General features: G+C 42.9%; 1 protein-coding gene and 1 long non-coding RNA gene across 2 annotated transcripts; one reads left to right on the top strand and one right to left on the bottom strand.

Annotated features, from left to right (window-relative positions):
• The first annotated feature begins 204 nt into the window (after nucleotides 1-204).
• Nucleotides 205-2,498, top strand: LOC125915794 (uncharacterized). The gene is made up of 3 exons (XR_007455747.1): nucleotides 205-633; nucleotides 1,569-1,638; nucleotides 2,251-2,498. It is a non-coding gene; the product is annotated as an uncharacterized LOC125915794 (long non-coding RNA).
• Nucleotides 2,499-2,931: 433 nt separating this feature from the next.
• Nucleotides 2,932-12,588, bottom strand: LOC125916157 (cytochrome P450 2G1). Its single transcript, XM_049622317.1, has 9 exons — nucleotides 12,409-12,588; nucleotides 11,646-11,808; nucleotides 9,984-10,127; nucleotides 8,350-8,510; nucleotides 7,923-8,099; nucleotides 7,065-7,206; nucleotides 5,472-5,659; nucleotides 5,216-5,357; nucleotides 2,932-3,113 (listed from the first exon to the last, which is right to left on the bottom strand). Exons 1-9 carry the CDS (start codon nucleotides 12,586-12,588, stop codon nucleotides 2,932-2,934), a joined length of 1,479 nt encoding a protein of 492 aa, XP_049478274.1.
• Between the last annotated feature and the right edge of the window lie 1,019 nt (nucleotides 12,589-13,607).

The following is a 13,607-nucleotide window of genomic DNA, read 5'->3' as shown; positions in this document are numbered from 1 at the left end:
TCTCACGGTCCGTGAGTTCGAGCCCCGCGTCGGGCTCTGGGCTGATGGCTCGGAGCCTGGAGCCTGTTTCCGATTCTGTGTCTCCCTCTCTCTCTGTCCCTCCCCCGTTCATGCTCTGTCTCTCTCTGTCCCAAAAAATAAAATAAAACGTTGAAAAATAAAATTAAAAAAAAAAAAAAAAGAATGACGTTTGTTGTTTCTGGCTCACCCCATCTCAACATCCCTTCCAGTTTTTGGAAAATTCCCTATTCTGAAATTCTTGGTGAGGAGCAAGCTTTTGCCATCCATCACAGCAGATGGAAGAGCCATTTATTCTTCCTCACCAAACACTGAGCTCTAAAGCTTTAACATGTGACTTACTGGATAGTCCTGCCTGGAACTCTGAATCGTGAGGAAATCACAAAATCACAAATACCATCAGGAAGTTGTCTACAGTGGTGCCAATGGGTCAAGAGTCCCATGGCAGTGGTCCAGTGCCCAGGGTTGCAGGTGTCATTGGGGGGACAATGGAGGCAGCAGCCTCTGGCTGTTAACTCTTTTTTTTTCTACTCACAGTCTGAGCCTGTGTCTCCAGAATTCAGAAAATAATATGCACTTATTGATAAACTTACAGCAGCCAGCAGCCCTATATACGTAAGTAGCCAAAATCTGTTCATGTTCCCTAAAATTACAAAGCCAACTATTATGGGGACTCATGTGCCTGGGACACATGAGGTTAAAAGAGAGATTCCAAAGAATGAGGTCTCATCCCTGACCCTCTATGTCTCCCACCCTGCATCCAATTAATCAGCAAACCCTGCCAGTTCTATCTTCATAGCAGATTCCAAATCCACCTACTTTTCCCCGCTTGCACAACTGGTATTTCTGCTATCCCTCCTTCAATCTATTCTTCATGCATCAGCTAGAGTTTGCTTTTAAAATAAGTCAGTGTATGGGGGCGCCTGGGTGGCTCAGTTGGTTGAGCATTTGACTTCAGCTCAGGTCATGATCTTGCGGTTTGGGTTTGAGCCCTGCGTCGGGCTCTGTGCTGACAGCTTGGAGCCTGGAGCCTGCTTTGGATTCTGTGTCTCCCTCTCTCTCTCTGCCCCTCCCTTGCTCGCACTCTCTCTCTTTCTCTCAAAAATAAATAAACATTTTTAAAAATTACCAAAAAAAAAGTCAGTGTATGTCACCCTATGCTCACCAGGTACCATTATCTCACTCAGACTAAAAGCCCAGGTCCTTACTGAGGTCCATGAGGCTCCACACAATCTGGCCTTTTCATGCCCTGCCCTCTTCCCATTTACCCCTACTCCCTCCCTCCCTCCTCCACTCCAACTACAGTCTCTTTGCGGATTCTAGAACACACATACACAGCCTCCCACCTTACCACTCTGCTGTTTTTAATCTCCTTGCCAGAAACACTTATTCCCAGATACCTGCATAACTTGCTCCTCCAACACCTTGTTGGAGGTGAGACCTACCCTGGCTTGATTATAATCCCAAACTTGGAATCTGTGCTGTTCTAACATGCTGTATCATTTACTCATTGGTTATGTTTATTCTTCATTGTCTACCTCTCCCACTAGAATGAAACTCCACCAGGACAGGAGTTTGGGTGTGTTTTGTTCACTGATGGATCCCAAGTACATGAAGAAGGTACTGGCACATGTTGGGTATTCAATAAACATTGGTTGAGGGGCGCCTGGGTGGCTCAGTTGGTTAAGCGTCCGACTTTGGCTCAGGTCACGATCTTGCGGTCCGTGAGTTCGAGCCCCACGTCGGGCTCTGGGCTGATGGCTCATAGCCTGGAGCCTGCTTCCGATTCTGTGTCTCCCTCTCTCTCTGACCCTCCCCTGTTCATGCTCTGTCTCAAAAATAAATAAACTTAAAAAAAAATAAACATTGGTTGAGTAAAATGAAATATGAGGGAAAGCTTTCATCCAGCAAGCATGTTGATGGAGTTTGGAAATAGAATAATAGAAGTCAGGGTGTCTGAACTATTCATCAAAATGGAATGAGGAGAATTTGGAACTGGGAATTATGAAAGAAGTTCCTTCTAGACCAGAAAAGCAGGTTTAGAGGGAGAGAAGATTGATGGAGGTGGGGGTCAAGGAGTCAGCAAGATGGTTGAACATGGAGTATTAAGGGGGTGGACCATCAAGTGGGAAATCCCTGGTGGTTGACTGCTACGAAGGATAATTAGTAACAAGGATGTCTTGAGGGTCCCTGGGTGGCTCAATCAGTTAAGCCTCCAACTCTTGATTTCAGCTCAGGTCATGATCTCACTGTTGGATCAAGCCCCGGGTCCGGCTCTGCGACGACAGTGCGGATCTTGCTTGGGATCCTCTCTCTCCCTCTCTTTGCTCCTCTCCCTCCTTCTACCCCGCCTGCCTCTCAAAAATAAAGAAATAAACATTAAAAGAATAACAGGGATGTCTAAAATGTCATTTTAAGTTGTTTTCGAAGTCCTACAGTGATAGCACACACAACACACAAGAAGCCTGCTACACACAACAGTCTTGATACTCTGGCTGCATTTATTTTATTTTATTTTATTTTATTTTATTTTATTTTATGTGGGAGATGATAATCAGGGAGAAGATTGGTGAACTACATTTGGGTCACTATCAGTGCACACCTACACATGAAGACATAGAATCTACAGCAAGAATTTGGTGGAGATGGGAAGTGCGGGTGGAGGGGAACGTGAGAACGCAAATACTCCAGGTTGTTGCTGAAATCTGGGACAGCGCATTGCTTTTCTACTGGATCCAGCCGATACACAGCTCAATATTTGCAGGTGACCCTCACTGACCTGCAGAGCCATGACAGTAGGAATAGTACCTTCTCTTAGAGCTGTTGGGAGAATTTAGAGATGAGGTGGTGCACCTGTACCGGTGGAAAGAGCTGTGTTCTCCCACGGTTCCTTTCGCGCCCAATAGGGGGCGCTCAGCGGGCTTTGAGGCAGAGCTCATAGGTCGGAGGGATGTTGCCAAAGCCTGAGACCCTGGGTGTGATATCTATGTCATCGGGCGGCACCAGCGGGTGTAAAGAGAAGTTCTGAAGGATGGAGGTGAAGTAGAGAAAGAGTTCCATGCGGGCCATGGCCTCGCCCAGGCAGATGCGCTTTCCTGTGGGCACAGGGGAGGGCGAGAAGTCGGCTCATATCTGCACTGGGATGATAAGGGTGTGGGGAGCTTTCTGGCCCCATCACCCTTCTGACCCTGCTCAGCATCCCTGGGGTCATGATAATACCTACTTTGTGGGGTTATTATAAAGACTCTTACAGAGAGTGCTCAGCTTGGATTTGCCATTTATAGGGGGGCTCAACACGTGGCAGCTACTTCTCTGATGGTTTGATTCCACCAGATCCCAAGATGGAATGGTTCTAAAAAATCCTTGAATTTGAAGATTCTGTGCATTTCAATTTCTCAAACCTTTATCAAATGCCTACTAGGTGCCAGATACTAGTGAGTAAAAAAATTTTTGAAAAGAAAGCTCACACTTAAAGAGTACTTACTACTTGTTGGTCACTCTTCCAATAGTTTGGAGAAATGAATCTCCATTTTAAAGATTTTTCTTTTTAATTTTTGAAAGAGAAAGCACGTGCAAGTGAGCGGGGGAGGGGGAGAGAGAGAGGAAGGCACAGAATCCCAAGCAGGCTCCAGGCTCTGAGCTGTCAGCACAGAGCCCAGTGTGGGGCTTGAACTCACGAACTATGAGATTATGAGAACTATGAGATTATTATTTTTTTTTTAGGGAGAGAACACAACCATAAGCTGGGGAAAGGTAGAGGGGAGAGCGGGGTGGGGGGCTCTTAAGCAGGCTCTACCTTCAGTGCAGAGCCAGTGGCTGGGCTATATCCCATGACCCTGGGATCATGACCTGAGCCAAAATCCAGAGTCGGAAGCTCAACCAACTGAACCACCCAGGTGCCCCATGATTCTACCATTTGTAAATGGTGGGGTGGGGTCCTCTTTCCTAACCACAGCATTGACTCCAGGTTCAATGTGGTTTATACTTAAAATACTATTCTAAGCTAGTATGTCATGGGTCACAAGCTACTGTTCATTAGGCAAAACCACCTGCTGCCTATTTTTGTACTGCCTGTAAACTGTTAAAAAGAAAACCACAGGCCCAAAATGGAATCACTTATGTTAGGCCAAGTCATCAAACCAGGCTCAATATCTAACCTAATGGCAGTTTCAACCTCCCCTCCTGAAATGGAGTCTTAACCAGTTAGGAATTGTTTGATCAACTCCAATGAGGTGAGCTGTCACATGTACCCTCTCCGTCCCCCAAAGGAAAATGAGGTAATTCATCTAATAAGGCCCCCTGCTTTTCCCCTAGGGGAAGGTGACCTTGCCTGAAACAATCCTTTCTTTTCCTTTGCTAATAACTTCTTGGCCACCCTCCTTCCTATAAAGACCTTCCATTTCTACAAATCACTTAATAAATCCAATTATATATTCAAATTCACTCAACAGAATATTTGTTCTTTAAGAAAACTAAGAATGCAGGGGCACCTGGGTGGCTCAGTCGGTTAAGCGTCTGACTTTGGCTCAGGTCATGATCTTGCAGCTTGTGAGTTTGAGCCCTGCATCAGGCTCTGTGCTGATAGCTCAGAGTCTGGAGCCTGCTTTGGATTCTGTGTGTCCCTCTCTCTCTGTACCACCCATGCTCATGCTCTGTCACTCTCTGTCTCTCAAAAATAAATAAACATTAAAAATTTTAAAAATATACTTTAAGAAAATTAAGAATGATTTTCACATTTTAAATGGTTGAAAACAATCAAAAGAAAGGTAACATTCTGTGACATGTGAATTCAATGAAATTTAAATTTCTATGTCTATTCAAATTTCATAAATAAAGGTTTTTCGCATCACAGACTTTCTCATGCATTTTTGTACTGTCCGTGATCACTTCTGCAGGACAGTGGGGCAGTTGAGTAGTTCAGACTGTATAGTTCAGACAGATACAATATGGCTGGTAAAAACTAAAATATTTTCTATTCCATCCTTAACAAAAAGAGTTTGCTGACCTCTGTTTAGTGCTACTCCTTTTCTAATTATCAGAGTCAATGCTTCTAATATCCTATGATTCCAAGATTCTGGGATTCTGGGAAATAGCATTCAACTTCCATTCAGACTTGAATGTCAAATACAGACCAATGGTTGGGGGGGGGGGCACATCTAGCATGTTCCTGGGGTGAACTCAGACCATAGAAACCTACCAGAGGAAAAAGGTACAAAGGCTTCATTCTTCTTGAAGCGGCCCTGCTCATCCAGGAAGTGTTGGGGATAGAAGGCATCTGGGTTGCAGAAGTATTTGGGGTCTTTGAGGACAGAGCCAAGTAGAGGGAACACATCGGTGCCCTGGGATGAAAATGGGAAGTTATGAGAAATCAGTGTTGGAGGATGGGAGCAGGGTACCAGGGGGAGAGACGGGTGGGGTAGAGGAAGAAAGGGTAACAATGAACCCAACTCCACCTTGGGCAGAAGGTAGCCTCGGAAATGAGTGTCCCGGATGACATTATGGGGGACACCCATGGGTACGATATCTGTCAGTCTCTGTATCTCATGGATCACAGCGTCTGTGTAGGGCATCTTGGCTCGGTCATCCACACTTGGGATTCGGTGTGGTCCAATCACCTGGTCAATCTCTTCATGGATCTTGGCTAGAAGGGGCCAGAAAACAAAGCAGACAAGGACACAGGGCGTGTTTCTAAGAGCCAAGGCTAGGCTATGGGTTTGTATCTTTAATACCTGTGGACCCTGAGGGAGCCAACCATGCGTGTTTGCATTGCCCCTTTATTCTTAACACCTGACACATTGGTGGGGTTAATAAATACTCGTCAGACCATTGGGAGGCACACAGCCTGGAGCCTTGAGTGCCCCCTGGGATGTTTGGTATTTATCTTGAAAGCACGAACCGAGCAGGGCAGTGTCCCCATCCCAGATAGGCTTTCATACACAGACTTTTGACAGACTGGGAAAAAAGTACACCTGCACCTCCTCCCTGCACCTCCCTGCACCTCCTGGATGAGTGGCCTTGAGGCAAATGGCTTTACCTTCTGAGCCTGTTTCTTCATCTTCCAAATGGGTGTGATGGTCCAAGTTCACAGAGTTGTAAAATTTACATAAAATCCAGTATGCAAATAACTAGAACAGCACCTAGCACATAGCAGGTGTCCATTAAATATGTGATTATTTAGATTAGTAAAACATGACTAGGACAATGGAGGAGAGACTAGAAAAGTTTGAGTGGAATCAAGTTAATCTCTCCTATCATCTATAATGAGGAAAAAAACTTTTTGGCTTGTTTTGAACTGCATTAGAAGGGAGAGGGGCCAAAATTAGGGGTTTTCCTTAAGCAAGGAATAAGTTCCTCATCGCTAGAGTTACCCAACCAGACCAGATTGCAATTTGTTGGGGATGGAGTCTGTCTGATTCTGGCACTATAGTCAGCTAAATAATGTCCATCAAATATATCTACCTCCTAATCCCTGGAACCCATGCATGTTACCACATAGGACAAAAAAGACTTTGAAGACATCATTAAGTTAAGGATCTTGAGATGTGTGATTATCCTGGATTATTCAGGTTGGCCCTAAATATAATCACAAGTGTCCGTATAAGAGGGAAGCAGAAGGGTCAGAGTCAGAGAAGAAGATATGACAACTGAGGCAGAGAGATCTGAAGATGCTATGCTACTGACTTTGAAGATGGAGGAAGGGTCATGAGCCCAGGAATGCAAGAAATACAGCTCTCAGAGCTGAAAAAAGCAAGGAATCTGATTCTACCTTGGTTTGGCCCAGTGAAAACCTGTGTGAACTTCTGAACTCCAGCACTGTAAGATAATAGTTTTTGTTAATTTATTATGACAGCCATAGGAAACTAACATAAGCACCAAGTAGAAGATTCAATTAAATGGCCTTCCAAGCCAGAGATCGTGAGATTCCATATCCTGAGATTCTGAAGTGTGAAGAGTGTAAAGCTATGGGGTTATAAAGTATCGAGTGTACGTCTTCTTCTCTGTTGGGAGTGGGAGTCACCAGGTAAGCAGTTCAAGTGGACCCTCACCTTCCACCTCAGGATGCTTCATCATTAGCAGCAATCCATAACGTAGTGTAGAGCTCACAGTCTCTGTGCCCGCAAAGAAGAGGTTGAGAGTGGTGAGGACCAAGTTCTTGAGATTGAACTCCGTGTGGGGATTATTTTTATCCTGAAAACGAGAGGGATAGGAAATCGAATTACCTTCTGTCTTTATCTTCTTCTTTTCTCCCTTTGTGAAAACACAACTGATGCGTAAACTCAGTGGGTATCTGGGAGAGGAAATAGCCAAAGCAAAGTTCCTGGGGCCAGAGGGCACCTGGTGTGTTAGAGAAATAGCAAGGAGGAGGCCAGTGCAGTTGGAGTGGACAGTGAGGGGAACAGGAGGAGAAAAAAGTAGAGATTTGAAAGTTCTAGGACATTAAGCTATATAATTGTAAACTTCCAAGTGCTGAGGTTTGTATAATAAAAAATATATATGTTTCTAAAATTCTAAGACTCTGTGATACAGAAGTTAAATTTCTACATATTGAAGACTTTTAAGTTTAAACTCATGCTTAAAGACTTAAAAGTCTAAGCTTCTCAAATTCTAAGACTGTAAAGACTGGTTTTCTGTATTTGTAAGTCTCTGGTAGTTGTAATCATAAATGATTTAAAAGGGGTCAGGTTTTAAGTTTCATTGCTCCTAAAATTTTTAGATTCAAAGTTTATTTTAAAGGTGTAAGAGTTTATGTATGCTTTTACGGTTTCTATATCTCATCCATAAATAAAAGTCAACCATGTGAAACAATACTTTTTCTTTTGTCTATAACACGTTTATAGGTTAAAGTTGCAGTTTATAGGCTAAAGATAATGAGAGGAAATGATTGGGGAAAAGGGAAGAAGTACCTGGTGCATCTTGATGAGGAAGCAGTCAATGAAGTCCCGAGGGTTTTGTGGGTCAAGAGATACTTCGTTGATCTTGACCCTCGAGGCAATGAAGTCCTTGAGCTCCTCTATCAAGTAGTAGATGCGATTGTGTCTTCCTGGCAAATATTGCATGACTCCAGAATACATGTCATATAGCTGTGGGGAATAGGCAAAGAGGGTTTGTCAACAATGGGCATCTGGGGTCACCATAGGCTGAGTCTGGAGCCAGATAGTCAGGCTGAACATCCAGCACTGGGTCTGAGGATTGGGTGAGTCCATTTGCTTCTTGGAGACTCAGGGCATATTGATACTTGCCTCCCTGGGCTGTGGGGAGGATTAAGCGAGGTATAGGCAGATGCTTAGTTAACTGAGATTGGGGGTGGGCAGGGAGGTGGCTGGTGGGCACCTGGGCCCAGGGTGTGCTCATCTCAATGAAACTCTCATTGATCATCTGCAGCAGCTTCAGGAACTGCTTGTCTTCATAGTCAAAGCGGCTTCCAAAGACGACAGAACTGATGACATTTGAGACAGTGCGGCTCAGGAAGAAGGTGGGTTCGATGGGGGAACCTGGGTGATAGAAATTGTCTATGTTAGAGGCAATGATTAGGAGCACGGGATGGGGAATCATTTAGTCACAGATATGAGTCCTGACTCCACTGGTTCATAGCATGTGTTAGTTACTTCATTTGTTTTGTTTTGTTTTGTTTTGTTTTTTTGTATTTTGAGTCTAGATTTCCCAGTCTGCAAACTGGTTTAGTAACCACTAAACCTGAGGCTTCAATATAATTATCCATGTGAAATGCTTAGCACAGTCCCTGCATGTAGTAAGTACTCAGAAAATGCTAGTGGAGTTTAATCATCACCTTTTGGCATTAGTATTTAATTAATTGTGTTTGTGCTGTAGAGTCACAGATTTGGGAAAGAAGTTGTGGTATGGGACACATTAGGGGAAAAAAGGATGGCTGAATTATGTGTATCTCTATCAATGACTCCATTTGAGCTATTAAGAAAAATTTTCCCTTGGCCTCAGCTGCACCATTTAAAATAGGATTCTGGGGGTGCCTGGGTGGCTCAGTCAAACATCCGACTTCAGCTCAGGTCATGATCTCACTGCTCATGAGTTCCACATTGGGCTCTGTGCTGACAGCTCAAAGCCTGGAGCCTGCTTCTGATTCTGTGTCTCCCGCTCTCTCTGCCCCTCCCCTGTTCATACTCTCTCTCTTTCTCTCAAAAATAAATAAACATTAAAAAATAATTTAAAAAAATTAAAAAATAAAACAGGATGCTGGATTGGGGGACAATTTCTCCAACACAATGCTTCATAGTCACAAATACACAGTTTTGCAAATAATTTCTGGGGGTACATGAATGTTCAAAGCCTTTATGTAGACTGTTTAGCATCCATGAGACCCAGAAGAAAAATCTCTGATTTTGAGAAATTTATCTATCTCTTATCTATTCATCTCTGTAGTTCTTAGCTTCCATGTCTTTTCTTCTCCAAATCCCATTGGTTCCAGACCTTATTTTGGGGCAACGATCAGACTCCTTAAAAAATATAATCAAATGGGCTTAAGAGTTTCAGATCTGCAGGATGAAACAATTCTAAAGATCTGTTTCACAACAATGTAAATATACTCAACACTGAAAAGTACACTTAGGAATGGTTAGGATGGTAAAAATTTATGTTATGTTTTTATAACAATTGTATGTATGTGTTATATGTATACAGATATATGTAATTAAATTTGATCCTGTCACTAGAAAAAGGTGCTAATTTACACATTGTAAAAGTCTGCATATGATTTCAGGAGCTCATAAAATTCTTGAGATCCACTGATTAAAGCTTCTGCACAAGTGGTCTTGAAGGGTCTTTCATGTTAACTTTTAACATGGAACCTGGCTGGAAATCTTAGTGAACCCTTAGTCTTTTTCATCCTTTCCCATTCTAGAGCTTTCTCCCACCAAGGCCCATCTTCTCACGACTGAGCTCTCTATAACCATTCAGTCATCTTGTAGCCCTGCCCCTTGTGACCTCCATACCCTTGGTCTTCCGTAATTCTTCTAGTAAGAAGCCAGCCTCCTCCTGGATCCGCTCCTCAATGCTCCGTTTTCCCATCCCGAAGTCCCGAAGAATGGTCAGGGAGAAGCGTCGGAGAATCCTCCATCGTTCTCCATTAGCCAGAGCTACACCTGCCAGAATCTCAATGTCAGCCTCCTGCCTCCCCTCCCCTTCCTGTGTCCAACTCTGTGATACACAAGGATTGGGATAAATTATGAAAGCTCTAGACTCTGCTCTCAAGGAAGCCCCTCCCAACTTCCTAGGCTTGATGGAGAGACTATGGTTCCCTACCTACAGGACCTCAAAAACAGTCTAGGATTGAGATGGAAGGAAAGGAAATTAGGCTGGCAATGATTGGGGGAGATGAAGGAGAGTTTCTTACAGGATAATAACCCAGAACAGGATAAATAACTGGATGGATGCATAGGAATGTGGAGGGAGGTACAGATAGAATGCCATACACAATATCCTGGAATGGGGGACTACTTCTATTTTCTAATACCATTTGGATTCTCTAGACATAAGCATGCATATACACAGAAACTTACACCTGTATATCAATATACCTACGCAAAAGGAATTCCCTTCTAGTAAGAAACATTTAGAAATTACTAGATGTGCATGGATTGATGAATTAATGTTTGGAAACTTAATGAATTATTTCAGTGGATTAATGAATGGAAGGAAGAGCTTTTGACTGGAATGACTGATGAATGGAGAAAGACTCAATGGATGAATAAAGAGTTAATAATAGATAGTTTGAGATAAGAGGATAATTGGTTGGAAAGATATAAGGATGGAAAGATTAATAGATGAGTGAATGATGGAAGGATTAATGAATGAATGGATGAATGATGGATAGAGGGGTAAATGGAAAGTTAATTCATAGATGTCTAGATAAATTGGATAGAAAGATATTTGTATAGATGCTTGGGTGGCTTAGTTGGTTGAGCATCTGACTCTTGATTTCAGCTCAGGTTATGATCCCAGGGTCTTGGGATCAAGCCCCCGTTTGGCTCCACACTGAGTATGGAGGCTGCTTAAGACTCTGTCTCCCCCTCTGCCCCTCTCTCTTGCTCATGAACTCTCTTCTCTAAAAAAATAAAGAAAGAAAGAATAAGAAAGGCTAATTAATAAATGGATTTTTTGGTGGATGTATGGATCAATGGAAAAGTGGATAAATGGAAGGAGATGTATGTGGATGGATGGATAGAAGGAAGTATGGAAAGAAGAGCATGACACAGCTTGGAATTGAAAGGTGTGGGCAGTTAGAGATGAGTGTATAGATAACACTAAAAAGATATCTACTTAAATGGAGGCGGCAGAGACCTATGGGTTGAATGTGTGTATATGTATAGAGAAATAAGAAGTTTGGCTATAAGGGCTTCAGCGGATACGCATTAAAAACAAAAGTAATGGAGCTGATACTCAAGAATCAGAGGGCTTGGGTTCAAAACAAAATGGTTCTACCACTTACTATATAATATTACCTAACCTTTCTCACCCTCAGTTTCCTCATTTGCAAAATTAGTAAGACATTAATATTCTCTCAAAGGAGTCAATGTAATAATTCATGTAGAGCACTTATCAAAGAACTGGGGACATAGGGAGTGTATAATCATTTTGTTGTTGTTGTTACTTACCATAACCTTGGAAGTTTCGCTCTATTGAAGCCAGTTCTCCACGGCCACTGAACTCATCAGCTCGGTCTACCAGGGCCTCCTTCACTGCCTCATGTCCACACAAAACAACTACAGGCCGTGGACCCATGTACACAGTGAAGACTGGGCCATACTTCTCCCTGAGCTAGGAGTGAAGGAAGACATAAGAGGAAGGAGCTATCTGGAGCACCAAGTATAGACCAATCAAGGACTTTAGGGGTGGAAATTTCAAGGGAACATAAATGTGGGAATAACAGATAAAAGTGAGTCTTGGGCTTGGAAGGACTATTGAGAAAAAGGCACAGATGCCTTGGATCCTGTGATCCTGGGTAAGACACCCCCCCCAACACCTCCATAATTATGCCTTAGTTTCCTCATCTGTAAAATGGTGGGCCTGGGTGAGCTAAGCTCCAAGATCTATGCTTCTCTATCTGCAATGTTTAATTTCTAGAACCTTAAGATTTCATGATACTGAGTGTCAACGTTCTAAGATCATCAGAGAGCATGAGTTCTTGTGTTTAAGGGTGTAAGGTGCTGTGATTCCAAAGTCCTGAGATTGTGAGAGTCTTAAGTTCCAGTGTGCCAGGAGTCTGTGTTTCCAAGAGTTTAAGATTCTGCAATTTCAGTATTCTAAGGTTTATGAAGTCTATGTTTCCAAGAGTCTGTGTTTTGGACATTAGAAGGTTATACATGTTTCTATGGAATTCATTGCTTTTGGCTCTGTGAGAGGAGTAGTCAGACTTACCTTCATGAAAGACTGAAAAGTGGCATCAGTACGGACTTGCAACAGGTTCCCCAGGAAAGGTATTGGTGTGGGACCAGGGGGCAGCTTCCCCCCCTTGTGTCTCCTTTTCCAGGCAATGAGGATAAGTAGGCAAGACAAGGAGAGTGCCAGAAAGATGGTGAAGGCCCCTCCCAGCTCCATGGTGCCAGGTTGAAGGGTTGTGTCCAGGGCACCAGATCCTTCTTAAATATGTTCTGGAAAATCAGCTGTGCAGAAATCTGAACACCCTGAGATTCAAGTTTTCCGGGTAGGGATGCCATTAGAGAGGATATTGCTTTATCTGGAGGGTGGTTATATAACCTATAATCACCCACATGAATAAAGGTGGATTGAATTCACCCAGGGAAATCCAATGGGGACATTCCTCTTTCTTTATATTTCCAGTCCCCCAGCTCAACCTAGTTCAACATGTCCTGGTAGGATATGAGAGGCAGTTGAACATCATTTTTAGGCTGTTGTGTTTAGGAATTAGATAATCTGGGTTCAAATTTCAGCTCCACCTTTTCTTCACTGGGTAGGTCGCCTAACCTTCTTGGCCTCAGTTTCCCTATCTGTCAAAAATAGGGTAACCACACTGTCTTAGAAAGTCTTGGTAGAGAACAAAGATGACTCCTTTCTCTTTGCCAGACCCTAATTCATCAATTTTTTTAAAAAAATACAGTAAGATGAAGATTTGGAATAGCAAAAGAAATAACTCAGTTGAAAGGGTTTTATTCAACGAGTTCTCTTGTTTCTACTCAAAGTGCTACCATTGCTAAATGGTAATAATCAAAGATTACTTGGGTTGATTTAGCAGGACTTTGCTGGTGTGTGTCTGTATGTGCACATTTATTTTCAAAGTCTAAGATATAGAGGCCACCTCTGAGCCCCACCTCTAGAAACATGGCCTACTGATTGCTGTCTGTTTATCTAAATAAACGGTTTTCAGCACTTTTTGTACCAAATATCTGCCAATCTTCTTTACTGTTCTGAAACAAAATTCCTGGGTATTATATCCTACCTATACATGTTATTAAACAAAATCAAATACCCTTCTCATGTGTCCAGATTCTCAGACTTGGAAAATAAATCCCTTAGAGAACCTGCAGGTTTTGGAATAAGACCTGGCTGGCTGGGCTGAGGTATGCTGTGTCCAAGAGAAGTGGTGGGGATTCTGTGAA

The sequence above is a fragment of the Panthera uncia genome, assembly GCF_023721935.1.
Source record: "Panthera uncia isolate 11264 chromosome E2 unlocalized genomic scaffold, Puncia_PCG_1.0 HiC_scaffold_19, whole genome shotgun sequence".
Classification (NCBI taxonomy): Eukaryota; Metazoa; Chordata; class Mammalia; order Carnivora; family Felidae; genus Panthera; species Panthera uncia.
Note: the sequence above shows the minus strand (reverse complement) of the source record. Positions and strands in the feature narration are given on the sequence as shown.